The following is a 26411-nucleotide window of genomic DNA, read 5'->3' as shown; positions in this document are numbered from 1 at the left end:
TCCTATAATAACCTTGTGACCCTCCCACAACCTCCTTTTGGGTCAGGACCCCCAGGTTGAAAAACGCTGATCTCCCCTGTGAAATCTGTATAGTACAGGGTAAAAGTACACAAAAAAAACAGATTTCATGGGGGAGACCAGATTTCACAGTCCATGATGCATTTTTCATGGCCGTGAATTTGGTAGGACCCTATTCGTTAAAATTAAAAACTTGCAGATTATGTTACTGTTGTAACACTTGTCTGTCCTTCTGCCCCTTCCCTATCTCATTTTGTCACGTGTCTTGATATACAATGTAAAGTTCTTCAGGTCATGAATGCTTTCTTATTGATCTGTAAACTGTCACTTGCATTGATGATACTCTATAAATAATAGTTTGGGAGAGGCTTAATTTTCTACATTGGGTATGGTCAGGAATAACACCCTTCACCCTCATCCGCTACTAAAAAAAAGAAACCCATGCTGTATAAACATGCCATGTGCACAAAAAGGAGTACTCAACTTCACAAATCCATTTTCCTTTCCTATTAAAGATGTGGTGTTCCAGTCTGGAACACAGTTATTTTAACACAGATAGTTTCAGTTTAAGAAGGAAAAATATTAAATACAAACCCTATGTTAATTCAGCTTTATAGCGGAGAACTTAAAAGCACAAGTCAGAAAAATAAAAATCTTTACGTGTATGTATTGAGATTAGAACTTTTATATACTGTAATAGTTATACAAATTACTACACATTCTGAAGTTCAGATCCTTTACAGGAGGGACCTTTTCTTAATAGTGAGAGGTTAGTTCATTATTCATGTTTGTTCATTCTTTGGCCACTCGTCTATGAATCAAACTGGCTTTTGGTTGATGAGAAAACTTCTTCAGCTGTTACAAGGGCAGTGATCCAACAGCTGCGCTGGTTGACTGGCATAGTCAGTGTAATGGTATTTGGTGGTAGTCATTTGGCACTGAAACAGGAAAATTATTTCCTTTATACTTTTCTTTCAAATGAAATTGAAATGTCTACATGGAAAAATAACTAATTTTAATAATCCTAATTAAATGTAGTAGTATGGGTTTATGGTAACTATACATGCACCAATGAAGACTACTGGCAATCTGTGGATGTCACAATGTTGTGCACCAGTTGTAATACAACAGGAGACCATCTTCTGGTTAAAATGTTCTGACGTATCTAAGTACATGCAACATGATGTATAGAAATAAGCCAGCCTTTATTAACTAATCAGTTATGAATAAATATAATTAGTCAAGTAAATGGCTCAAAAACACTATTATAGATTTGATTTCTCTCTTTTTTTTTTATTTTATTTTTTTATGTAGGGTGTGGATTCAGGATTTGTTCCCAGTGTTCAGGATTTTGATAAGAAACTTACAGAGGCTGATGCTTATTTGCAGATCTTGATAGACCAATTGAAGGTATGTTGAACTAACACTTGTGTACCTAAAGAGATAGTGGATAAAGTTAGGTGCTCTTCGGGTCTCCTCTGGAACTTGTCTTAGGCCCTGTTCTATGGGCAGCTGTGGTGGGGAATCACCCATATTTCAGAACTACAATCCAGTGTCAGAGAAGACTTTCTTTGACACAGTAAAAGTAGAAGAGATGGAATGTATTAGTTAAGGCAGATGTGACCATATGAGAAGCCTGTCAAATGCTTAAGTATTTTTTATTTCTGGGGTTTGCCAATGACAAAGTTTTATCCTTTTCTTCTCTTTGCTCTCTGGGTCTACCATAGAAAAGTGTGTGTGTGTGTGTGTGTGTGTGTATATATATATACATACACACTTTTTTTAAAAGAGAAGATAACAAAAAGTAACAATGAAAATTCAGACTAAAAACTATATTGAATTTGAGAACAGAATTCTGTGTTGAGATGAACGGAGATCTTGGAATCATGTATCACTCAAGTAAAATTGAGTTTGAAAATTAGAATAACTTTAAATGTATGCCTTCTTTCAAAATGGGTTTTCTGTTAAATATTGAGAATCTGCTTTCTGTTATATTCAGTGAGTTAACTTTGGAGAATTGGCAGAGATGGTTTAAATAAATTAGTTTAAATTTGTAGTGGAATCCTTAAAATGATCATACTGCCCTTGATATTTAATGTTTTTTTCCCTGAAGAGGAGTCCTGCCTGTGCTGTTATTCCTGCACATAGTGCTTAACTGGGATTGCTGATAGCTGAGGAAATTTTGCTGCTGTATTTGTGTGAATCTGATATTTGACCATGGGTAAATTGCTCTGTAGGAGCAGCTAAAATGGAATACTTTTCTGCTCTGCTTATGTGTTTTGGGGTTAGGTGGGGGAGATGAGGAATGACAAGCTCATATATCCCACCACACTATTGAAAACAGCAGAAGATTATCCTTTGGCAGTTTCTGCCTACAACATTTTCCCCTGACCCAGCAGATTAAAACTGATTAAGACTGCTACAGTTATGTTCTGCTTCTCTTGCTGATATTATTGGGCAAGCACTGTGTGTGGGAGCATCAGCACAAATTTGGTCTTGTCGGTGGGAAAGGAGTACGTGCACTAAGATGGAGTTGAGTGAGAGGGACATACAGAATAAAGAGCTTGGCCCATGGCCTAATGATTTAGGATACAGCTGAGCTTTGTCCCTTGCTCTCGTGTCAGCAGCGGTGGGGAAACCATCCCAGGCAGCACTCCTCTGGAGGAAAGGATATGCCTCACTGTGCTCTTCAGCAGTCACCTGCGACTGTGTGAAGAAAAGATTGACAAATAGTGGAGAGAAAGAACAGTAGAAATAAGGGACAGGGAGAGACTTGCAGAAACTAAGGCATGGGGGTTTTGCAGAATGAGGTATCCGCATTCAAGGAAGGGGAAGTATGGCACCAGAGAAGAGGAAAGGATAGGAGAAGTGATTGCTGAGTTTTAGAGAGGAGATGGCATTTGAGGTTTTCTTGTTCCATTGCAATATCTTATTCAATTTGGTAGCTGAAAGTAACTTAGAAAACTAAAGCACTAAAATTTTTCAAACCCTCCCCCCTGCTTCTCCAGTCGTCTTTTTTGGAAGGAAAAAGTGTGTGTGTGTGTGTGTGTGTGTGTGTGTGTGTGAGAATCTTTAATGTATGGTACAAAAACAACAAGGAGTCTCGTGGCACCTTAAAGACTAACAGTCTTGTTGTTTTTGTAGATACAGACTAACACGGCTACCCCCTGATACTTAATGTATGGTAGTGGTACACAATATGCAGTCTGAGAGCCAAACATAGATCAGTGGAGACATAAAATGCACCCTTTGTCCCTCTTAACCCTCTCTCTGCACGGCAAGAACAAATCTGATCAACCTCTAGTTTTTATTGATGGTGAATTTTTAAATAAACAATTTTAACTCATCTCTCAAGGGAGTTACAAATTCAAACTACTATTTTTTTTTTTACATTCAATTTGGACAAATTATGATTGTATGCAAATTAGGTGCAGCCCTTGGGCTTTTGGTAAGATGATAGGATGGCTCCCAATGTCAAAGGTTGGGCTCCTCAATATAAACTGGCTGCCTTTACGTCACTTTAATTAGTAGGAGCAGATCGATGCTTAAGGATCAAAAATTGTGGGGTCATGCAAATGTCCCAACTAATGAACAGGAAAGTTCAAAAACTAAAGCAGAATTGTCTGTCTGTAAGTGGAATCCTATTTGTGAAGTGTCATTGAGTCTTGAAATAGAAATCAGAGTTTTTTTCCTCCTTCGTATAAATCAAATTTGGGAGGTTTAATGGCCAAAATCCCTTTTTTTTGGTCTGGCATGTCATCATAGATTCTAAGGCCAGAAGGGACCATTGTGATTTAGTTTGACCTTCTATATAACACAGACCATCAAACATCTCCAAAATTAATTTCTAGAGTGTATCTTTTAGGGGGTGAAAAGTAGCATATCCATGGGTCTCAGGTTTCAGAGAGGTAGCCATGTTAGTCTCTATCAGTAAAAACAACGAGGAGTCCTTGTGGCACCTTAAAGACTAAGAAATGTATTTGGGCAATTTTGTGGGCTATAACCCACTTCATCAGATGCATGGAGTGGAAAATACAGTAAGCAGGTATAAATATACAACACATGAAAAGATGGGAGTTACCTTACCAAGTGGGGGCTCAGTGCTAACGGGGCCAATTCAACTAGGGTGGATGTGGCCCATTCCTAACAGTTGACAAGAAGTGTTGAATATCAACAGAGGGAAAATTACTTTCACAGATATCTATCTTCAATTGCTTACAACACCTACTTATTAAATGTGTCCTGCTTTCAAAATGTAATTTAGTGTATTTGTCTCAGCCAAGATGGTAATAAAATAACTTGTCAATGAAGTTTGTCCAGTGATTTTACCTGTTCTCAGCTTAATCCTGTATTTCATTTTTCTTTTGTATTAAAGATAAAAGTAAATGGGAGCTGACTTGTTTTGAACAGTGGAAAGTTTGAAATCATTATATAATGTTTTGCAATGGGACAGCTTCACAAGCACCAGCAATTATTAATACTAAGTCTATATCAGGATAGGACTCAGAATGCTTGATCAGGATTGAGGACTCCATTGTGCTAGGTTCTGTAGAGGCCTAGTGCTAAACAGGGTCCTTACTCCAAAGATCTATCAGTCTCAGATAAGATAAAAGAACAGATAAGCCTGTTTGCTGGAGGTGTTCTGAACAATGCCTCTGTTCTTAAATGGTAACTCACTCTTCCCGTAAAACTTTACACCAGAGCAGCCTTCTTTGTCCAAAGAGAGCTGAATGGAACTCCCTATGTATCTCATCAACTCCACCTTTTTAATCAACTGCAGAACAATAACAGCATGGGAATCGAAAGACACAGCCTCAGGCTATGTCTTCATTAACAGCGTTAAAGAGCTGGCCATGGCAGTGCTTTAACGTAGCTATGTAGTCGCGGCAACGCTGGCACTTTACAGCGCTGAAACTTGCAGTGCTCAGGGGAATGTTTTTTCACACTCCTGAGCGAGAAAGTTACAGCGCTGTAAAGTGCCAGTATAGACAAGCCCTCAGTAACTGAACCTGGGTGTTGCAGCGAAGCGTGGAATATCAATGACAATGTCACCGTGTCACAAATACTCTAAAAGAAATATGAACTAGTTGTTGTTGTTGGTCATATTGCTTGGGTTGTACAACTCTACCCCAATATAATGTGGTCCTATATAACGCGAATTCGGATATAACTAGGTAAAGCAGCGCTCCAGGGGATAGGGCTGCTTTACCTCGTTATATCCGAATTCCTGTTACTGCAAGCGGTTCCTCTGCGCCCGCCCATTGCTTGTTGCGGCCCTCCCCGGAGCCCCCCCACCCCCGCGCACCTTCGTTCTGCCTCCTCCAACAAGCGCGCCACAGCTCCGCTTCTCCTCCCTCCCAGACTTGTCGCGCCAAACAGCTGATTGGCGCGGCAAGCCTGGGAGGGAGGAGAAGCGGAGCTGCAGCGCTCGTGGAAGGAGGCGGAGGTGGAGGGGAGGTAAGCTGGGGAAGGGGGGCCGCAGCAAGTGGGGGGGCAGAGGAACCGCTCCCCACCCCAGCTCACCTCAGCGCCGCCACTGCCTCCTCCCAGGAGCACGCCGCTCAGCTCCGCTTCTCCCCCTTCCCTCCCAAGCTTGCCACGCCAAACAGCTGATTGGCGCAGCAAGCCTGGGAGGGAGGGGGGAGATGCAGAGCTGTGGCGCCCTCGTGGGAGGAGATGGAATGGAGGTGAGCTGGAGCGGGGGGGCCCCGGGGAGGGCTGCAGCAAGTAACGGAGGGCGCAGAGGAACTGCTCCCTGCTCCAGCTCATCTCCCCCTCTTCCCCTGAGCGCGCCACTGCTCCGCTTCAGGCGCTTCCATCTATGCCAGAGGCGTTCGAGGCAGCAAAGTAGCTATTGTCCCTCCTGGTATTGCCATCCCCCACCGGGCGTGAATGGGCACTAGAGACAAGAGCAGCTATGACACTGAGGCCCCAGGTGCCATTGAAGGGAAAACTGGTGATGACGACACAGCACTGGTCGCCTCCCTCCCGGCACCGCTCTCCAGCACCAACCGGTACTGCTCCTCCATGGTCACCAAGGAGAGACTCCTCACAATCCGACTCTGAGGCAGAATCTTATACCTCCCACAGGAGGTAACACGGGTTCGACCGCTGATACCTGACAGCTGATAATGGGCTAAGGGTTCTCACCAATGGCTTGGCCAGCACAGTGGAAGATGCCAGGGCAGTGGCCTTTCCGGAATCCCTGGACCTTCCATCCAGTCCAAGGCCTCAGTCGAGGAGATCTTACTGTGTCATGTCGGAATTTAGAACTCCCCCATCACCTCCCTCGGTACAGATATCAGGACCCGGTACCAAGCCCAGCACCGAACTTCAGGACCCGGTACAGCAGGATTCTTCAGGTGCTGAAGGACAGGAACAGGACCCTCTACCTGTGCTTACATCCTCCTCCTCCTCTCCTGATGAGGTGGTAGTGGGGACTTCATTCGCGCCTGCTCAGGACGACTACAGTGCACACCAGGTGATCCTCAGGAGAGTAGTCCAAAACCTGAAGATCCAGGTGGAGGAAATCTTGGCGGCCTCCCATGCCTTGGTGGACATCTTGGCCTTTTCGGGGCCATCGCGAGTGGCTTTGCCTCTGAACGGTGCCATTCTGGAATCTGTTAAGGCCTTGTGGCAGACTCCTTGCAACCCACTGGAAAGAGAGTGGAGAAAAAGGATTTTGTTCCCCCGAAGGGGTTTGAATACTTTTACATCCATCTTCCTCCAGGATCGCTGGTGGTGTCAGCAGTGAACGAACGAGAGAGGCAGGGACAGCAAGGACCTACCCCCAAGGCCAAGCAGCTGGATCTCTTTGGCAGAAAGATCTACTCCATGGTGGGGGCTCCAACCATGGCTTTGGCTGTGGTCATGAGGAGAAGCTCATGGCTGCAGGCGTTGGGCCTCCCATACCAAGTGCAGCAGACTATCCAAGACCTCCCTTTTGAGGGCATGTTTTTCTTTTCAGAGTAGACAGACTCAGCTCCACAGCTTAAAGGATTTGAGGACCACCTTAAGTCCCTAGGACTACACATCCCGGCCCTGTTGAGAAAGCACTTAAAACCCCAGCCATTGCCCCGTTTCTACCAGCCTCAGTCAAGGCCAGATTACAATAAGGAAGCAGGGTAGGAGCTATAAGAGGAGGCCTCCTGCCCAGTCCTTGTCAGCCCATGGGACTGGCCCTGCCAGACAATTGTCTGGGTCTAAGCAGGCCTTTTGAGGGTACACCCGAGGATGGCGTACAAGGACAGTGTCTGGATCCCACCGTTCCCAATTTTTTGTGGATTGGTTATTCCACTATTATTGGGCGTAGGCCCATATCATCTCAGACCACTGAGTGCCACACACAGTAGGATTCAGATACGCCCTACAGTTCGGTTCTTCCCTCCCCCCCTTCCACCTTCCCTTCCTCCCTCCGTCCCTCGTCAGGGACCCTTCTCATGAGCAACTTCTAATCCAGGAAGTGTGAATGCTTCTGCAAGTGGGAGCAGTAGAGGAGGTTCCTTCGGAGCTAAGGGCAGGGCATTTTACTCCTGTTATTTCCTAATCCTGAAGGCCAACGGCAGTCTCAAACCCATCCTGGACCTGCAAAACCTCAGCAGTTCCATGAAGAAGCTGAAGTTCTGCATGGTCTCCTTGGCTTCCATTATCCCTTCTGTGGACATCCCTTCTGTGGATCCAGGAGACTGGTATGCCACTCTCCTATTTCAGTCTTCCAAGGCCACAGAAGATTCCTCTAAATTGTTGTGAACCGGGTACGTTACCAGTTTGCTGTGCTTCCATTCAGTCTATCAGCAGCCCCTCAGGTTTTCACAAAGTGCATGGCAGTTGTCTTGGCTTTACTAAGGAAACAAAGCATTCAGGTGCTGTATATCCTTACCTTGACGCCTGGCTGACCATAGGTCAGACCATGGCCTGCGTGGAGGCAGACATACAGCTAATACTGTCAACCTTCCAGAAATTAGGGCCCGTTGATGAACATGCAGAAATAAATGCTCTTCCCTGTCCAAAGGATAGAGTTCATTGAAGAGCCTTCCTTCACGTGCTGATATGGTGAAACACGCAAGATTGCGACTCGGACCTCTTTAGGCCTGGCTAGCATCAGTGTACTGACCAGGCCGGGACTGCTTGGACATGGTAGTCGCACTTCCCCCTTCAGTGATCACCATCCTCCTATGGTGGCTGGATCCAGAGACTGTATGTGCAGGTGTCCCACTCTTGAAACCACAGCCATCTATGTCTCCAGTCACCGAGGATCTCGGATATTAGGGCCTTTATTTCAGAACCCCCATACACAGTCTTCTTCAAGAACAAGGTCCAGATGCACTCTCATTCAGCCGCATTTGTGACAGAGGTTCCTGTGATGGGTTCGGTCACAGAGATCCCCTTGGGACTTTCACCTGATATGTTGAAATTACCTCTGAACCCATTTTCCTTGTCAGCTTGGGACTTCCAGAACCCTGTCTTGTTGAGCCAGAGACACTAGCCTGCTGCAACGCAGACCCAGGGTCTGGTCCACACCCCCAAAGCTGCAGATTTGGGTAACGTGCTGAACTGTTTTCAGTTATCTCCAGCACCCAAACACCCATTTCCCAATGGGATCCAAACCCTAAATAAATCTGTTTTACTCTGTATAAAGCTTATACAGAGTAAATTTAATAAATTGTCCACCCTCTATAACACTAATAGATATGCACAGCTGTTCGCCCCCGCAGGTATTAATCACATACTCTGGGTTTATTAATAAAAAAGTGATCTTTATTAAATATAAAAAGTAGGATTTATGTGGTTTCAAGTAATAGAACAGAAAGATGATCCCTCACTCAGATCTTGGGAGACAGACCTATCCTCGCTTAAAGACAACCTCCCAACCTGACGCACATACTCACCAGCAACCACACATCACTGAACAAAAACACTAACCCAGGAACTTATCCTTGTAACAGCCCGATGCCAACTCTGTCCACATATCTATTCAAGTGACATCATCATAGGACCTAATCACATCAGCCACACCATCAGGGGCTCGTTCACCTGCACATCTACCAATGTGATATATGCCATCATGTGCCAGCAATGCCCCTCTGCCATGTACATTGGCCAAACTGGACAATCTCTACGGAAAAGAATTAATGGACACAAATCTGACATCAGGAATCGTAACACTCTAAAGCCAGTAGGAGAACACTTTAACCTGTCTGGCCATTCAATGACAGACCTGCGGGTGGCAATTTTGCAACAGAAAAGCTTCAAAAACAGACTCCAATGAGAAACTGCTGAGCTGGAATTGATATGCAAACTAGATACAGTCAACTTAGGCTTGAATAGGGACTGGGAATGGCTGAGCCATTACAAACATTAAATCTATCTCCCCTTGTAAGTATTCTCACACTTCTTATCAAATTGTCTGTACTGGGCTATCTTGATTATCACTTCAGAAGTTTTTTTTCTCTTACTTAATTGGCCTCTCAGAGTTGGTAAGATAACTCCCACCTTTTCATGCTGTGTGTGTGTATATAGCTCCTCAATATATGTTCCATTCTATGCATCCGAAGAAGTGGGCTGTAGCCCACGAAAGCTTATGCTCTAATAAATTTGTTAGTCTCTAAGGTGCCACAAGTACTCCTGTTCTTTTTGCATAAAGCATATTTCATTTGCAGCATATTTACACTCATAAGCATATTTCCATAAAACATATGGAGTGCAGTGTCACAGTTCCGATCCAGGATATCTGTAGAGTGGCAACGTAGTCTTTGGTCCACACTTTTGCAACTCATTATGCTGTCACTCAGTGGGCCAGATTTGGCAGAGTTGTTCTACAGTCTGCTTGTCATTGAACTCTGAACCTTCCTCCTACATCTGATTGAGAGTCACCTACATTGGAATGGACATGAGCAAGCACTCGAAGAAAAAATGTTTTGTTTTTTTTTTTTTTTTCCCTTCTGTAACTGCTGTTCTTTGAGATGTGTTGCTCGTGTCCATTTCAAAACCCACCCTCTGGCCCGTCTGTAGGAGTTAGCCAGCAAGAAGCTGAGGGGGCAGCGGGATGGTAGGATTTTATATGCTGGCACTATGAGGGTGCAACTCCAGAGGCACCAGACAGATACTACTGAGGAAAACTTTACGCTGGTGGTGCGCGTGGCATGCACACACCTATACTGGAATGAATCTGAGCACCACCTCTCAAAGAACAACAGTTACGGAAGGTTAATAACTGTGTTTTGTTTGTAGTTTCAGCTTGTTTGACGTATGAAAAACCACACTTGAAGTATTTTCACAAATGTGTTTTCTTTTAGCTATTCGATGAGAAGCTCCAGCACTGCATAGATGATGAACAGAGAAAAGCAAGTACACTTTATCTTATAGCTATTTAGGCCTTTCTTTTTGACATTTTTGATTTTATTTCCGTTTTCATTAATCTCATATAATTGTGAATCATGTTTTAATTCTGATTTTAATCTGCAGGTGATAAAATAAATTATTGATCTGTCTTGTTTAGAACTTTTTGCAGGAGTTACATATTGTGAATAATTGGGGGAATATAACTTTATATAATAGGATGAGATTTTTATAACATTGGGATGTCACCTTTAAAGCTTTAAAACAAAGTTTCATTCTTTTAAGAAATGGTTCTAATACCTTTTTAGATATGTGGACAACACAGCATAATTTTAAAACTCCCAAATCTCCTCCGGCACAACTGTCATTGACGTATTTGAAGAAATTTTAGTATAAAATAACCAAATTTTCGTTTATTCATCAATGTTTGAAAGTCATAGGTTGAACAAGAATAGTGGAAAAGCATATAAGGAGCACACTTTTTTTTTTTAAGCAGTGCACATATTTGGAGCTCAGCCCTGCACATATTTGGAGCTCTCCATAGGCTGAGAGAAGACTTAGTCTGACTTGCCAGTCTTACATTTGATCACTCTGAGTATATCCTTTCTGGTCGTCTTCCACTTTTTTCTCTTTCTCCTTTCTCTTTCTACCCAACCCCCAACAAAAAGATTTTTTGTTCAGGGAGGGTTGTGTAAATGTGCAGTCTATAACATATTCACATGCTTTGGGGCTGTATGCTTCAGAATGCAATGTGTCATCCAGAGAGTACAAAACTTGAAACTTTCAGCCAGGCTATAGCTCATTTCAAAAGCTGATGTATATACTTGCTCCCGTCCAGTGTTATTTTTGGGAGCATGACAGTAGGTCAAAATGTCTCAAATTGTTATTTTTAAGAAAGACAAATGTTTTATCAAAGACTTTTTCTTGGGAGACGGGGAAGGGAAAGAATGTTACGAAACAAAAACAATTAGCTTGTGAACTTTAATACCTGGAAATAGGGAATTAAAATTAAAGCTATTGCTCAATTATAATAACTGTTGCACTGTCACTGTAATGTTAAAATAGTTGGATTTGGGAATTTGTGTGTATTTTGTACCTATTTCTGCCAGTTTTCCCTTGTGTTTAAAAGCAAAGCTTATTCCTTTCAGTATTATTGTTTGAGTACACTTTGATGCTTCCTCACATAATACTGTATTATGTAAAGGATGTGACTTTGTATTTGTTCCCCTTCATGTCTGATGGTCATAATGGCAGATTAACAATTTTATGCGTTGATCTTTGTGTCCACTTATTCTTGGCGGCACGTACAGATTTTAAAATGTTTGTTTGCTCAGTTCAAACCTGCTTGACTAGTCTCTGAACAAGCAACTGCAAGAACAGAACTGATTTTTTTGTTTGTTTGTTTAACTAGAAAATTATTCCCTCAATTTTTACCTCTGTCCAGCTGCGCTCATGCAGCTCAGGAAATACATTAGCCTTCCCTGCGACAGTAAGAAGCACTTGAGTCCCTTTTAATCCTTGGAGGCTTCTTCAAGGATTGTGTTACAGATAGAGGATGCATTTTCATATTTAATCTGAGCAAGGCATATATCAGTAGAACAGGAAGATTGATGATTTCAAAGAGTTGTTGTTTTTTTGTTTTTAAAACGTTGTATCAATCATGTTTTTACTACAGATTCCACTTCTTCCCCATTTAAAACAAACAAAAAAATCACTTTTTAAAAAATTGAACCTTCCTGTCCCTTTGGGCTAACACAGGTAAGGAATTCTTTGGCGGCAGCAGCTTAATGCTTCTGTTTCCTTAGGGCTGGTCCACACTAACCCCCCCCACTTAGAACTAAGATACGCAACTTCAGCTACGTGAATAACGTAGCTGAAGTCGAAGTATCTTAGTTCGAACTTACCGCAGGTCCACACGCAGCAGGCAGGCTCCTCCGTCGACTCCGCATACTCCTCTCGCGGAGCAGGAGTACCGGCATCAACGGCGAGCACTTCCGGGATCGATTTATCGCGTCTAGACAAAATGCGATAAATCAATCCCAGAAGATCGATTGCTTACCGCCGGACCTGGAGGTAAGTATAGATGTACCTTTAGCTAAGGATTAAGCTTTTCACTATACTTTGGTTAAGCAGTTGTTCCACGGAGATATGGTTTGAGGGAAAGTTATGCAGCTGGAAATCCATTTCTACACTTTCTTTCCCACTAGGTCTTCATTAAAAATCCTAGCAGAAAGCCTGTTTGTTTTTTTCTTTCCGTGTTTTGTAGTACGATTCATAAATTTAAATGGGCCATCAGAAGACAGGTTTTCTTTTCAGTTGGAATCAAAGCAGAGTGAAAGTGTTTCAAGATGAACTGTTTGAACTCAAGTTAGCTGCTGTGTTCCAGCAGACCAAAGTCAGGCTTTTTCTAGTATCCTGTAATTTCTTTTGAAACTCAATTCGGTGTTTACATGAAGGGCAGGATTGGAAATGTGAACCAGAACTAATTAGCTTTGAGCATTGTTTCAAGCATTGTTTAGTATTGCAAAGAGCCAGGAAATAATGACCTCCTAAACAATTGAGCACAACCTGTTTTTTTCAGGTGGAAAAAGTCTGTTTCCGATGCTGCCAGGCAACCACTTTTTGATAATATGATAGGTAGTAGCTAGGATGCTTTTACAAATAGGTGGTTGATGATCATTGTTTCTTAAGACATTAAGCAGCCTACCTTAATAACCATTTGGAGACCTGACAGATACTGTATATAGAGTATTATATAATATTAGATATTACAAAATACTGTTGTTTAAATTATGAAACCTACATTTTAAAGAAAGTAAAATAAAAGTTAAGGAATATTTGTTAAATAGTTCAGAAAACATTTATTATTGTATATAGTGATACTGAAGAATGTTTGCATTTTAAATAATGTCTCGCTCTTACACAGCATTCTTTATCCATAGATCTTAAAAGTGCTTTAAATAGGTCAGTATGCATCGTTACCCCATTTTACACATGAAACATGTCTGTTAATATAAATTAAAGCATTGTCATTTAGAAACTAGTGGTGAAATCCTGCCCTAGTTAAGTCACAAGGGTCAGGATTTCACCCTAGGGCACAATTCTGCTTTAGTTCTTCAATAATCCAACATCTAGCAACACTTGACTTATTCACCTATTGAAGAGTGGATGCAATGTGTACATTTAAATTAGGGCTGTCAATTAATCGCAGCTAACTCACGCGATTAACTCAAAAAATTAATCACAATTAAAAACATTAATCATGATTAATCTCAGTTTTAATCACAGTTATAATACCAATTGAAATTTATTAAATGTTTTGGATGTTTTTCTACATTTTCATATATATTGTATTCTGTGTTGTAACTGAAATCAGTGTATATTATTTTTGATTATCATTTTTACAGTGCAAATATTTGTAAACAAAAGAACTAGTATTTTTCAGTTCACCTCATACAAGTGCTGTAGTGCAATCTTTGTCATGAAAGTGCAACTTACAAATGTAAATTTTTGTTTTGTTACATAACTGCACTCAAAAACAAAAGAATGTAAAATTTCAGACCCTACAAGTCCACTCGGTCCTACTACTTCTTGTTCAGCCAATTGCTAAAACAAACAAGTTTGTTTACATTTACAGGAGATAATGCTGCCCTCTTCTTATTTACAATGTCACCAGAAAGTGAGAACAGGCATTTGCATGGCACTTTTGTAGCTGACATTGTAAGGTATTTACGTGCCAGATATGCTAAGTATTTGTATGCCCCTTCATGCTTTGGTCACCATTCCATAGGACTTGTTTCTATGCTGATGACACTTGTTTAAAAAAAATTGCATTAATTAAATTTGTGACTGAACTCTCTGGGGGAGAATTGTATGTCTCCTGCTCTGTTTTACCCACATTCTGCCATATATTTCATGTTATAGCAGTCTCGGATGATGACCCCGCACATGTTGTTCATTTTAAGAACAATTTCACTGCAGATTTGACAAAACGCAAAGAAGGTACCAATGTGAGATTTCTAAAGATAGCTACAGCACTCGACCCAAGGTTTAAGAATCTGAAGTGCCTTCCACAATCTGAGAGGGATGAGGTGTGGAGCATGCTTTCAGAAGTCTTAAAAGAGCAACACTCCAATGCGGAAACTACAGAACCTGAAGTACCAAAAAAGAAAATCAGCCTTCACTGGTGGCACCTGATTCAGATAATGAATATGAACATGTGTTGGTCTGCACTGCTTTGGATTGTTATCGAATGGAACCTGTCATCATCATGGATGCATATCCCCTGGAATGATGGTTGAAACATGAAGGGACATATCAATCTTTAGCACATTTGGCACATAAATATCTTGTGACACCTGCTACAACAGTGCCATGAGAATGCCTGTTTCTTTCAGGTCACATTGTAAACAAGAAGCGGGCAGCATTATCTCTTGCAAATGTAAATTAATTTGTTTGGCTGAACAAGAAGTAGGACTGAGTGGACTTGAAGGCTCTAAAATTGTACATTGTTTTATTTTTGAATGCAGGGTTTTTTTACATAATTTTACATTTGTACCTTCAACTTTCATGATAAAGAGATTGCACTACTGTACTTGTATTAGGTGAATTGAAAAATACTGTTTTTTGTTTTTTTTACAGTGCAAATAAATTGTAATAAAAATAAATATAAAATGAACACTGGGCACTTCGTACTGTGTGTCGTTGAAATCGATATATTTCAAAATGTAGAAAACATCCAATGTTTCAATAAATGGTACTCTGTTATTGCCTAACAGTATGATTAATCACGATTAATTGTGATTATTTTTTAATCGTGTGATTAATCGCAATTAAGTTTTTTTTAATCGCTTGACAACCCTAATTTAAATATATCCTCCTAATTTGTTAATTTAATGGAGAGTCTGAAAATAATTATTCTGGAAGGCATCTTTAACTGATTTTGTCTGTTTCTTTGGTTAATCAGTAATCTACCAGTTCTTACAAGTAGCTACTGTAACTGAACCCTGAAATGGCAGTTGCCTCTACATTTTAGTTTCAGCTATTGTAGGTTCCGTCCCCAAAGCCTTTCCTTCTGTTGGTGAATTGTGATTTTACTGCTATGCTATAGATGTAAAGATTTTTTTTTTTCTAATTGACTTTTTGGTAGGGATTTATGGCAAATAGGAATGGTCTGAAGAGATACAAATTACCATTATTTTGGGTTACAAAACAGTTGAAGCTACAATATCATGTTGTCTGGTTAAAAATAGATAACCTCTTAAAAACGAACAAGTCTTGAGAACTTTTTTTGTCTCAGACCCTAGGGTCTATCTTTTTCTCTTTAGAGTTTCAGACTTAAGGTATGTCTACACCGCTCATGTTACAGCGCGGCCGCGGCAGCGCTATGACATGGGCAGTGTAGACACGCTTTGTTGCCGGGGGAGAGGTCTCCCAACGATAATAAAAATAAATAAATAAAAACTAACCCCAAATGAAGGGTGGTAGCTTTATCGCTGGGAGCATGGCTCCCAGTGATAAAGTGCAGTCTATACGGGTGCTTTTCAGCGCAAAAACTTTTGTTGCTGAGGGGAGTGTTTTTTAATGCTCCTGAATGACTAAAGTTTTAGCGCTGAAAGTGGCAATTTAGACACAGTCTTAGACAAGTAAGGGTATTTATTCATATGATCCTAAGGAATGGAATTAATGCCCTTACTACAGCCTCTTTTTAGGGACTAAGAAGAGGGGTGTCCTAATAAACAATACCGTCTGTCTTTATATTCTTAAAATATAACAGATTCTACTGTGTGTGTGGAGGGACAGCGGGAGCCTCCTGTGGTGGCTCGACCCACAGGTAGTATGTGCAGGGGTACCCTTCACCAGCCCTCAGCCATCCCTCTGGTTAGTGACAGACACGTCAGACTTGGGCTGGGGGGCACGTTTGGGAGTCCTCCAAATACAAGGCCTCTGGTTTCAGGCGGCTCTCGCTCTACACATCAATGTCAGAGAGCTGAGTGAAGTGTACCTGGCATGCCAGACTTTCAGAGCCCACCTAGCAGGGAGGTAAGTATCAGTCATGACAGACAACACCATGGCGATGTTTTATATCAACAAATGGGAGTGCACATTCCTCTCCCATATCAAGAAGCCCTCATGCTGTGGGATTTCTGTGTAGAGCACTCGATATACCTGCAAGCATTGTACCTCCCTGGAGTACTGAATGAGTTGGTGGACCATCTCAGCAGGTCATTTCACAGCCACGAGTGGTCCCTTTTCCCGGACGTAGTAAACTCAATCTTCCATCAGTGGGGCTTTCCCCAGATAGATCTGTTCGCTACGTGACGCAACAGGAAGTGTCAGCAGTTCTGCTCCTTCCTGAGTCACAGCCCAGGCTCCATCACAGACACGTTCCTCCTCCCATGGGGAGGCCGTCTCCTATACACATTCCCACCTGTTCCTCTCATTCACACGGTGCTCCTCAAGCTTCGGAGGGAGCGAACTTTGGTGATATTGAAAGCTGTAGCCTGGTCCCACTAACACTGGTACACATGACTCCTGGAAATGTCTGTGGAAGCCCTAGTTACCCTGCTGCTCTTCCTGGATTTAATAACGGAGGATCACGGTTGTCTCCAACATCTGAACCTTGAGTTGCTCCACCTCACGGCGTGGAAGCTCCATGGCTGAACCCAGTGGAGCTTTTTTGCTCTGATCAAGTTAGACAAGTTCTCTTTGGCAGCAGGAAACCCTCTAGGAGAACTACCTACTTTGCCAAGTGGAAGAGATTTTCAATCTGGTCGGCGCAGCACCATTAGTTTCCAATGCTTGCCTTGGTGCCACTAATACTGGATTATCTTCTCCACCTGAAGCAACAGGAGCTGTCGATGTCATCAATAAGGGTGCACTTGGCTGCCATCTCTGCCTTCCATCCAGGCACAGAGGGACACTTGGCCTTTGCCAACCCGTTTGGTCAGCCGTTTCCTTAAAGGTTTCAACAGGCTATACCCCCAGGTGCGACAGCCTGTCCCGGCTTGGGACCTCAATTCGATCCTATCCAGACTTACGGGGCCGCCATTTGAGCCCTTGGCGACATGCTCCCTGCGCGTGCTCGCTCGCTCGCGCTCTCTCTCTCTCTCACAAGGTGGCATTTCTGGTAGTGATACCCTCAGCTGAGCTCAGGGCCTAACATCAGAGCTCCCTTACACTGTATTCTATAAGGACAAGGTTCAGCTCAGGCCTCACCTGGCTTTTCTCCCGAAGGCTGTCTCCCAATTTCACATCAACCAGAACATCTTCCTACCCTAAGTCACACTCCAGGGCCAGGGAGCAAAGGCTTCACTCATTGGATGTCCGCAGAGTGCTAGCCTTCTACGTTGAGAGAACAAAACTGTTCCGAAGGTCCATCCAGTTATTCGTAGCAGTGGCGGACAGAATGAAAGATCTTCCTGTCTCCCCTCAACGTATCTCATCATGGATCACGTCATGCATTCGGGAGTGCTACAACTTGGCAAAGGTACCCACTTCTTCGATCACTGTGCACTCCACCAGGGCTCAGGCCTCTTCAACGGCATTCCTGGCGCAGGTTCCCACCCAGGAAACTTGCAGAGCAGCAACGTGGTCCTCCATACACACATTCACCACGCTCTATGCGATTACACATCAAGCCAGAGACAATGTGGCCTTTGGAAGAGCGGTGCTCCAATAAGTGGACGACTCCGATCCCTCCTCCTGAACAAGCACTCGAAGAAAAAACGGTTACTCACCTTCTTGTAACTAACTGTTTTTCGAGATGTGGTGTTCATGTCTGTTCCAATACCCACACTCCTACCCCTCTGTCGGAGTAGCCGGCAAGAAGGAACTGAGGGGGTGGTGGGTCGGCAGGGCCCTGTATTGGGTTCCATGAAGGTGTGACTCCAGGGGGCGCCCAGGCCGACCCTACGGACGCTGCTAAGGGAAAAATCGGAGTCTTGCGAGCTGCAAGTGACTCTTTAATGTGTCTCCTGCTGCTCTTTGCAGCACATGGTATTAAAACAGTATGATTTAGTTATTAACCAATTGTAGTTGATAAAATATTTTTATTACAAATATTTGCACAATAAAAAATGAAAAAGTCAAAGCATGAAGGGGTATACGAATGTTTAGCATGTCTGACACAATTACCTTGCTATGCCGGCTACTACAGAGTCATGCAAACGCCTGGTCTCGCTTTCAGGTGACGTAAATAAGAAGAGGGCAGTATTATCTCCCATAAATGTAAACAAACTTGTTTGTCTTAACGATTGGCAGAACAAGAAGTAGGATTGGGTGGACTTGTAAGCTCTAAAGTTTTACATTGTTTTGTTTTTGAGTGTTATGTAAAAATAAAATAAAATTACATTTGTAATTTGCACTTTCATGATAGAGATTGCACTATAGTACTTGTATGAAGTGAATTGAAAAATACTATATCTTTTTTTACAGTGCAATATTTGTAATGAAAAATATAAAGTGAGCACTATACACTTTATATTTTGTGTTGTAATTGAAATCAGTATTTGAAAATGTAGAAGAACACAAAAATATTTATAATTTAAATTGGTATTCTATTTAACATTGTGATTAAAACTGAGATTAATTGTGACTATTTTTTAATCTAGTTAATTTGTTTTGTGTTAATCACTTGAGTTAACTACGATTAATTGACAGCCCTAATGAATATATAGTACTATAGTAAATGAAACAATGAATCATACTCCTGTGGCTCTTTTGAGCAGTAACTCCTCACGTAAAGTCATCCTGGTTAACGTTGTTTATGTTGCTGATCAATTAGGGAACATGCTCGTTTAAAGTTGCGCAATGCTCCCTTATCACGTTGTTTGGCAGCCGCCTGCTTTGTCCACTGCTTGCAGAAAGAGCAGCCTTTTGCACGTAGCTGGTGGGGGCTTGGAACCAGGGTGGACCAGCAGCCACCCATCAGCTCGCCACTCCCCTAAGTTCCCTGTGCAGCAGCTGCCCAGCAGGCTATCAATTGCCGGTCAGTTCAGCTGTCCCTCCCCCACTGCCATGTGCTGCTCCTGCCCTCTGCCATGGAGCTGCTCCCCAGAGCCTCCTGGTTGCTGGGGGAGGGAGGGAGAAGAAGGGGGCTAATATCAGGGTGTCCCCGTTCCCCCTGCTCCTGCCACTGCTTACCCTATCTCCATAGAGCAGAGCATGGGACATGACAGGGCTCAGGACAGCCCAGAGGAAGCTTGCAGGCAGCATCTGCTGTCTCAACTTCCTGATAAAGGCAGTGTACTTAGAATGGGGTCAGGGTACTTAAAGGGGTAATGCGCAACACACACACACTCTCTCTCTCTCGTGTCTGCCATGCTGTCTCCTCTCCCTCCATTCGTGCTGCCTTGTAGAGTGTGAGGCTACATTAACAACAATGTGTTAACCCTTGAGGGCTCAGCTGAGTTCTAGTTCATCATTTAACAGTAAGGCATTCCCTGGGAAATATCCCACCCTCTTCCACTCTCTGACTCCACCACCTCAACTAAGCTTCACAATCATTGCTGTGTACAGTATTAAATTGTTTGTTTAAAACTTATACTGTGTATCCATATATATAATATGTCTCTTGTCTGGTGAAAATTTTTTTCCTGGAACTTAACCCTCCCTGCCCCCCCTTACATTAATTCTTATGGAGAAATTGGATTCGCTTAACATCGTTTCGCTTAAAGTCGCATTTTTCAGGAACATAACTACAACGTTAAGCGAGGAGTTACTGTAATGTTGATCGCTAATTTGGGTCCTGAACCACTGAGGTCTGAATATCACTGTGTTAAGCTATCATCTTACAGGCTTTCTTGCATTACAGCTGTAACTTATACCTATATCTTAGCTTATACCTATGCTTTACTTGGAGCCAATCCCTGTTGCTGTGGGCTACATAACGAGGCCCTTTCAGGTTAAAATTTTCAGTGTCACGTATTGAATAAATCTTGTCAGTTGAACATTAAGACTTGAGGAATTACTGTAGATGGTGGATGTGTAGTGCTTGGATAGCTCTCACCTGATCATGTTGCTGTTTTAAGTCTTAATTTGATTTTCTCTTGTCCATTACAAATAATATGCATTTTTTCATACATGTCTACACATACAGAAGTTAACATATTTTGTTTAATCCTTTGGGTATTTAAAACTTGTAGTGTTCTAGTCCAATATGTAATAACGGTGCAACTAGGGGCTATAATTCTTGTTTTAGCTATATTGTTAAAAATATTTATTTTGTTTTCACAGAAAATTGAAAATCTCAAAGAAACAACCAATGTAAGTTTTTGTTGTTGTTAACTTTTGCATCTATTATATGTAGACTTTACAGCGAAAAATCTTGTATTTTATCCTGTTTAAATCTTTAAAGTTCTAAAAAGTATGACAGCAGAAAAAGAATTTGCTGCTTTACAGCTGTGCAGGAACCAGATTTTTTGTTTCATGGGGAGTTTCACAATTTTGAAACCTTACATTCCATTTCAGAATGGAAGAAAAAATTTTAAACGTTTCCTGAAAACAAACATTTTGAAAATATTTGTTTCAGGACATTTAAAAAGTTTGTTTCAGATTTTGACTTTGATATTTTTATAGTAAAACGAAAAAGAAAATATCACTTAGAAACAGAAAATTGAAATGGTCCATTAAAAAAAGGTTTAATTGGAAGAACAGTGTTTTCCAATGGAAGAACATTCCGTTAGAAAATGTCTGACCAGCACTAGTTTTTTGTTAGCAAGTGTTCCTGTCTTTTTCTAAAAAGGCCCAGTAAGGGGGTCTCTGTATAACTTTCATGCCATTGAGAACCCACTTCTACAGATCTTCTCTCTTGGGCTTTTTCATGTGGCCCTTTTGTGGTTTTCCTCCAACCTTGCTGACACTTCATTCAGAGATACCATTGTTAGGTTGTTTTCCTTCTTCCTGTTCTGTTGTTGTTCTCTGTGGGTCTGTCCTTATCATCTCTCCGGTTTTCCTCTTGGACTTACCTCAGGTAAACTTAACTATTCATAGTGATCTCGCATTGTGACTCTTCTGACACTCAAATGTACCTGTCTGTTCCTAACCTTTTCCCACTTTCTCTGGGTATCTCTTCCTGCTTGTCTCCTTATCAATATTCCCACCCTCTCTGATTGTCAAGCTGTGGGGTTGTCTTTGATTTCCTCCCTTTCCACTTCTCATATCCTATCCAGGCTTTCACCAAATCTTGTTTCTGTTTCTATTAAAGTTTCTAAAATCTGTCCCCCTCTCTCTATCCCTGCTGTTGAATCGCTGGTTCATCCCTTCCCCAGTCTCCCTGACTCTCCTGTGTTCAGTATACCCAAAGTTCAGCAGTTAAAATTGTGATCTGCTTCCTCCCCATATCCCCTTTGAGATCATGTCAAAATCCCGTCTTCACAGATCCATTCACTGGCTTATAAGTAAAGTTGACGTTTGAACTTTAATACTGCACACTCTCTCCCATCACTCCCCACTGCCAACCTTTACTGTTTTCCCCACTTCCTTGCTCCTTTCATCATCTCCTCCCCCGTCTCACCTTCCTGCCATTTTAACATGCTGCTCCCTTCAATAGAGACAACAGCCCTGTTTTGTGTGAAAACTTATCACAGTCCTTCAAACTCACTTCTTTCACCTTGCTTTCCACCTTTGACTCCCTCTCTGGTACAGTCTGCACCTCTCCTGTTCCTGTCTCTCAGAATTTCCGTAAAAATATCAGAACTTGCATGATTTGCTCATTATCTAGAACTTGCTCCTCCTTTTTCTTTTCCCTCCTCTCACCCTCTTAACTTAATCTTTTCTGTCTCCATAATTTAAGTTATGGCTTTGGAGTAGGGGTTATTTTGGTGGTGGTGGTGGTGGTGGTTTAACTGCATTGGTACGATATTTACATAGAGGCTTATTCATAAATTGTTTCTCTTGAAAGTTTTAAATTGGTTTCCCTTCCCTCTTGTTATATGTTGCTTGTATGGTTTCTATTGACAATTCTTTGCATGTTCTTTTGTAAACAGGAAGAGGAGAACAATAGATTGTGGCTCTACCAACCATGAGTGGCCCTTCTTAACTCCTTAGCCAAAATCTTTTAGTTAATGTTCATAATGATCAATACATTTTTGATAATAGCTTGTATTTTACAGCATTTGTGAGAGAAAGATATTAAATGTTTTATTTCCTCCTCCTAGAGTATGGTAGAATCAATAAAACACTGCATTGTGTTGCTGCAGATTGCTAAAGTAAGTATTCTGCTATTTGTTCTGAACTTCAAATTGTAAGGTACTCTCACAATTGTGAAAACTTGTATTCTCTTTTTTACATTTGCTTAAAATATAAGTCAACGCTCTTTTTTGAAACAATTCTGGTTATATTTTAAAATATGCTTGTGATGAATTGGTTCATGGTGCTGTCTGATTTTAACTTTTGTTACTGTATTACAGAGTTCTGTAGGAAATAAATGTGTGTGCAGTTCATAGTCAAAACCAGACATTACTCTAGCCTTCGTGCTTTTTGACAATGTCATACTTATAAAATTCTAAACTTATTTGTTTTGAAGCTTTTAGATGTAACAGTTTCGTTTCATAATAACTTGCAAATGTTTTTCGATATGTGGGTAAAGTTTATTATGTTGCAAGAAGAAAGCACTTCCTAAGTGTGAGCACTTGTAAGGTTCCTTGAGTAGATAAAGCAAGAAAAGTCATCCTTGGCTGTTATGTCATAAAATTTGCTTCCTGTTGTTTCTGAGTTGATTCTCAGAATGCATTAATAAAAGTAGTAATGGCAATGTAGCCAGCAGATCAAGGAGGTACAACGAAGATGATCTTGTGGTGAGTTCAGATTTTTATGTCTGGTAAGAAGCAGGATGGCAGCAATGATGTTTTTTTTACTTGTCTTCCAGTGTTAGCTTATTCTCTGTCCCTGGTGAAGAACCTGATGGTTTATCCACTCAGAGTAACACGATATAAATTATAAAATCAATAGCTAGAGTGTTACACCACAATAACTGTAATACTACCAGGATTGCTTCCAATAGGAACAGAGTGTGGTGACCTGCTGCAGCCCCAGGTCACTGACTGTCACTAATGTTGCTTTGAACCTGCTTCTGAGTTGCATGTAACCTGGGATACTCTTTCTTTGTCCTCCATACTTGCCTTGGGGTACAAGTGAACAGGACACCTCCTCCCAACCTATTAATTTCTTGAAAGGGTATTTTCAGGTAGTTTAGGCCCAAAATATAGGTTTTACAAAATCCAACCTTTTTAAATGCCACTCAGCTTCTATATTAAAAGTATTACAGTGAAGATGGCTTTCAGTTTGGCTAATGCAATGTTATTAGTCATGCAGGGAGACCCAGGAAGTGAAATTAGCAATAAAGGTAAATGAAACTGACCACTCTACTTTGCACTTCAGACAGGTTGGACAAGAATGAAAACAGCATATTTGATTAAAGGGAAAATCCGATTGTATTTTTAAAAATCCCTTTTAATATCTAAATTCTGATTCAACAAGGTTCTTACAAGACCTTAATGTTTTATTAACACAGATAAGGAATTTAAAATTTTTTTGATTTCCAACCTCACATTGGGCCTTTTTGAAGTAGAAAATTATATTACTGTATATGAAAATAAAATACAGGAAATGCGCTCTGGAAAGTGTTGGATATGCCTCTTAAATTCCGTTTGAGTATTTAAAGTGTAATTTCTTAAAGTTGTTGTTTTTTGGGACTTACTTGCTCTATTTAGGTTATGTTCATTACAACACTGTCCAGTTTACTGTCTTACTTGCTGCTGGCATATAATACACAGGCCCCTATTCTGCAAAGAGTTGAGCATGTGCATAAGTATTTGCAGGACTGAGGCCGTGGCAACCTAAGGACGCCAACTTGTAGTGGGGCTCTTGAATACTTTAAAGAAAGCATTAGCTGTATTCTAGATCAAAATTATTTTTAAAAAGTTTTCAAAGATAGTGCTCCTTCTGGGCTTAATCCTGTAGTGCCAAGTACATCCTGTGATGTGTTGCTGCCATTGGGAATTGGGAGCACTTGGAACTTGGCAGGATCCGATCCCTCTGGATTTAGGGTCAGTTCAGGATTTATGTGAAATTCAGTATGCTCAACTGTCGTCTTAGTTAACTTTTTTCCCAGATCATTTTCAAGGATAATGTACGAACAGCTTTTATTTCCCTCCTAGAGGAGATAAAGCGAGAATGTCCTTAATTGCTAACCAGACAAATTACAGTCAGACTAATTTTAGGAAAACTGTTAAATTGGTAGGGGGGAAAATTGCATTAGCTGCCATGTTTATATGGAATAACAATATTGTAAAAGTTGCAAAATGATTAAATTTATGTAACTTTGGTGTATTTAAAAATATTGTTACAGTTCAGATTGGATTTATAGTTATTGTCTCAAAGGCTATGTAAAATTTGTTCCAGGTAAACCTGGAGTTAGAAAAGCCTGTTCCTTGTGGGTTTTATTTGTAGATTAAATTTAGTCCAAATCTTGACTTCCCTGTTTCCTTATAAAGAAATGTAAGCTCTTAGTGTTAAGGTGTCGGTTGGAGAAACAGTGTTCCATGTCCCTTTCTGGTCTTAAGTTTAAAAACTAAATATTGTGTGCTAAAATTGTTAGAGCATAATTTTAAGGTAGTTTGCTATTGTCACATAGGTTCAGTACATACAAAATTTTGTACCTGGTTTTCATCCCTGTGTAGCTGTACCATTGCTGACAACGGTGTAAGTCTAGTGTAGACCATGCACAGGCATATTTAGCACCATGTCATCTAATCCTGTTCAGAGTTAGCTGACGACGTGATGAACATCTAAGCCTGGCTTATGCTATAATTTTCACTGTAAATAGCACAAGTGCAGCAGCACTGAAGCTGCTAAATTGGGCAATGTTTCCTAATGCAGATTCTCCCTGGGAGGCATTGAAACACAACCTTCTTCAAAGTCTGTCACAACTGACTGAATTGGCTCTTTGTCCCTGTTAAATATATAAAATTTCCAGATCTCTCTCATGTCCAGGGTGAGTTATGGGGAAGGAGGACAAATATGGCCTATAATCTTCAACTGATACTGATAAAAACATTTGTTCTAGTAAGTGGTTTCTTGGCACTGGAAAAGCCTGAAGTAGTAGCACCCTCATCATGATTGGGGCTCTGTTGTTCTAAGTGCTATACAGGTATAGAGTTCGACACAGTTTGTGCCCCAGTGAGCTTACAAATGTAATATTTGCCTTTACTAAATTGGACCAGTGTTCCCTCAAGTCCTTCCTTTAGCATCAGTAACTAGATCGGGGTAGGCAATCTATGGCACGCGTGCTGAAGGTGGCACGCTAGCCAGTTTTCAGTGGCACTCACGCTGCCCAGGTCCTGGACACCGGTCTGGGGGGCTCTGCATTTTAATTTAATTTTAAATGAAGCTTCTTAAAAACCTTATTTACTTTATATAACAACAATAGTTTAGTTATATATTATAGACTTATAGAAAGAGACCTTCTAAAAACATTAAAATGTATTACTGGCACGCGAAACCTTAAATTAGAGTGAATAAATGAAGACTCGGCACACCACTTCTGAAAGGTTGCTGACCCCTGAACTAGATGGTGCTCACTTTAATAAAAAAAAAAAGAGAGAGAGAATTACTGTAGATTTTGAGTTTTGCCAGCAAGTACTCTTTTTTTACACTCATTTATGACTTTTATAAATCATTCAGAGGTAAGTTTTCTTTTAATGTTTGTTTTATACTGTTACGGACTCACAGATTGTGCCCACTCTTGGCTTCGTGCGGTCCGTGGGGGGTACCCCTTTCAGTGCGACAGCCCTTCTCGGGGGTCCACTCTCTCTCGGGGTCAGGCCCCTCCACCTCCTGGAGCCGCATCTCTCTGAGTCTTAGCACGTCTGTCTCTGCCGTGGGCCCCCTCAGGGAGTCCACTCGCTCTGGACCCCCGGGGCCTCCACCCCAGAAGGGGTTGATGCCACCCTGTTCTCTAGACTGGAGTAACTCTCAGCCAGCATAAAACAGGAGGGTTTATTGAGAGTTGAACACAGCACAGGACACTCTCAGGGCCTCAGGCCTGGCCTCCC

At 41.5% G+C, this 26411-nt stretch overlaps 1 protein-coding gene across 7 annotated transcripts in view; it reads left to right on the top strand.

The window, feature by feature from the left end:
- Positions 1-26411, top strand: part of OSBPL9 (oxysterol binding protein like 9) — a 117137-nt gene that overhangs the window by 63304 nt on the left and 27422 nt on the right. For 4 of the 7 annotated variants that reach the window (XM_034778607.1, XM_034778606.1, XM_034778610.1 and 1 more), the window contains 4 exons: positions 1333-1428; positions 10314-10361; positions 20593-20622; positions 22515-22565. In XM_034778607.1, coding sequence (XP_034634498.1) covers positions 1333-1428; positions 10314-10361; positions 20593-20622; positions 22515-22565 — 225 coding nt within the window. Of the gene's footprint in view, positions 1-1327; positions 1429-10313; positions 10366-20592; positions 20623-22514; positions 22566-26411 lie in introns of those variants that run through there. The other 3 variants (XM_034778609.1, XM_034778608.1, XM_034778603.1) reach the window with 2 other exon arrangements.

The sequence above is a fragment of the Trachemys scripta genome, chromosome 8 (genome assembly GCF_013100865.1).
Source record: "Trachemys scripta elegans isolate TJP31775 chromosome 8, CAS_Tse_1.0, whole genome shotgun sequence".
Classification (NCBI taxonomy): domain Eukaryota; kingdom Metazoa; phylum Chordata; order Testudines; family Emydidae; genus Trachemys; species Trachemys scripta.
The sequence above is the reverse complement of the archived record's forward strand: the minus strand, read 5'-3'. Positions and strand labels throughout refer to the sequence as shown.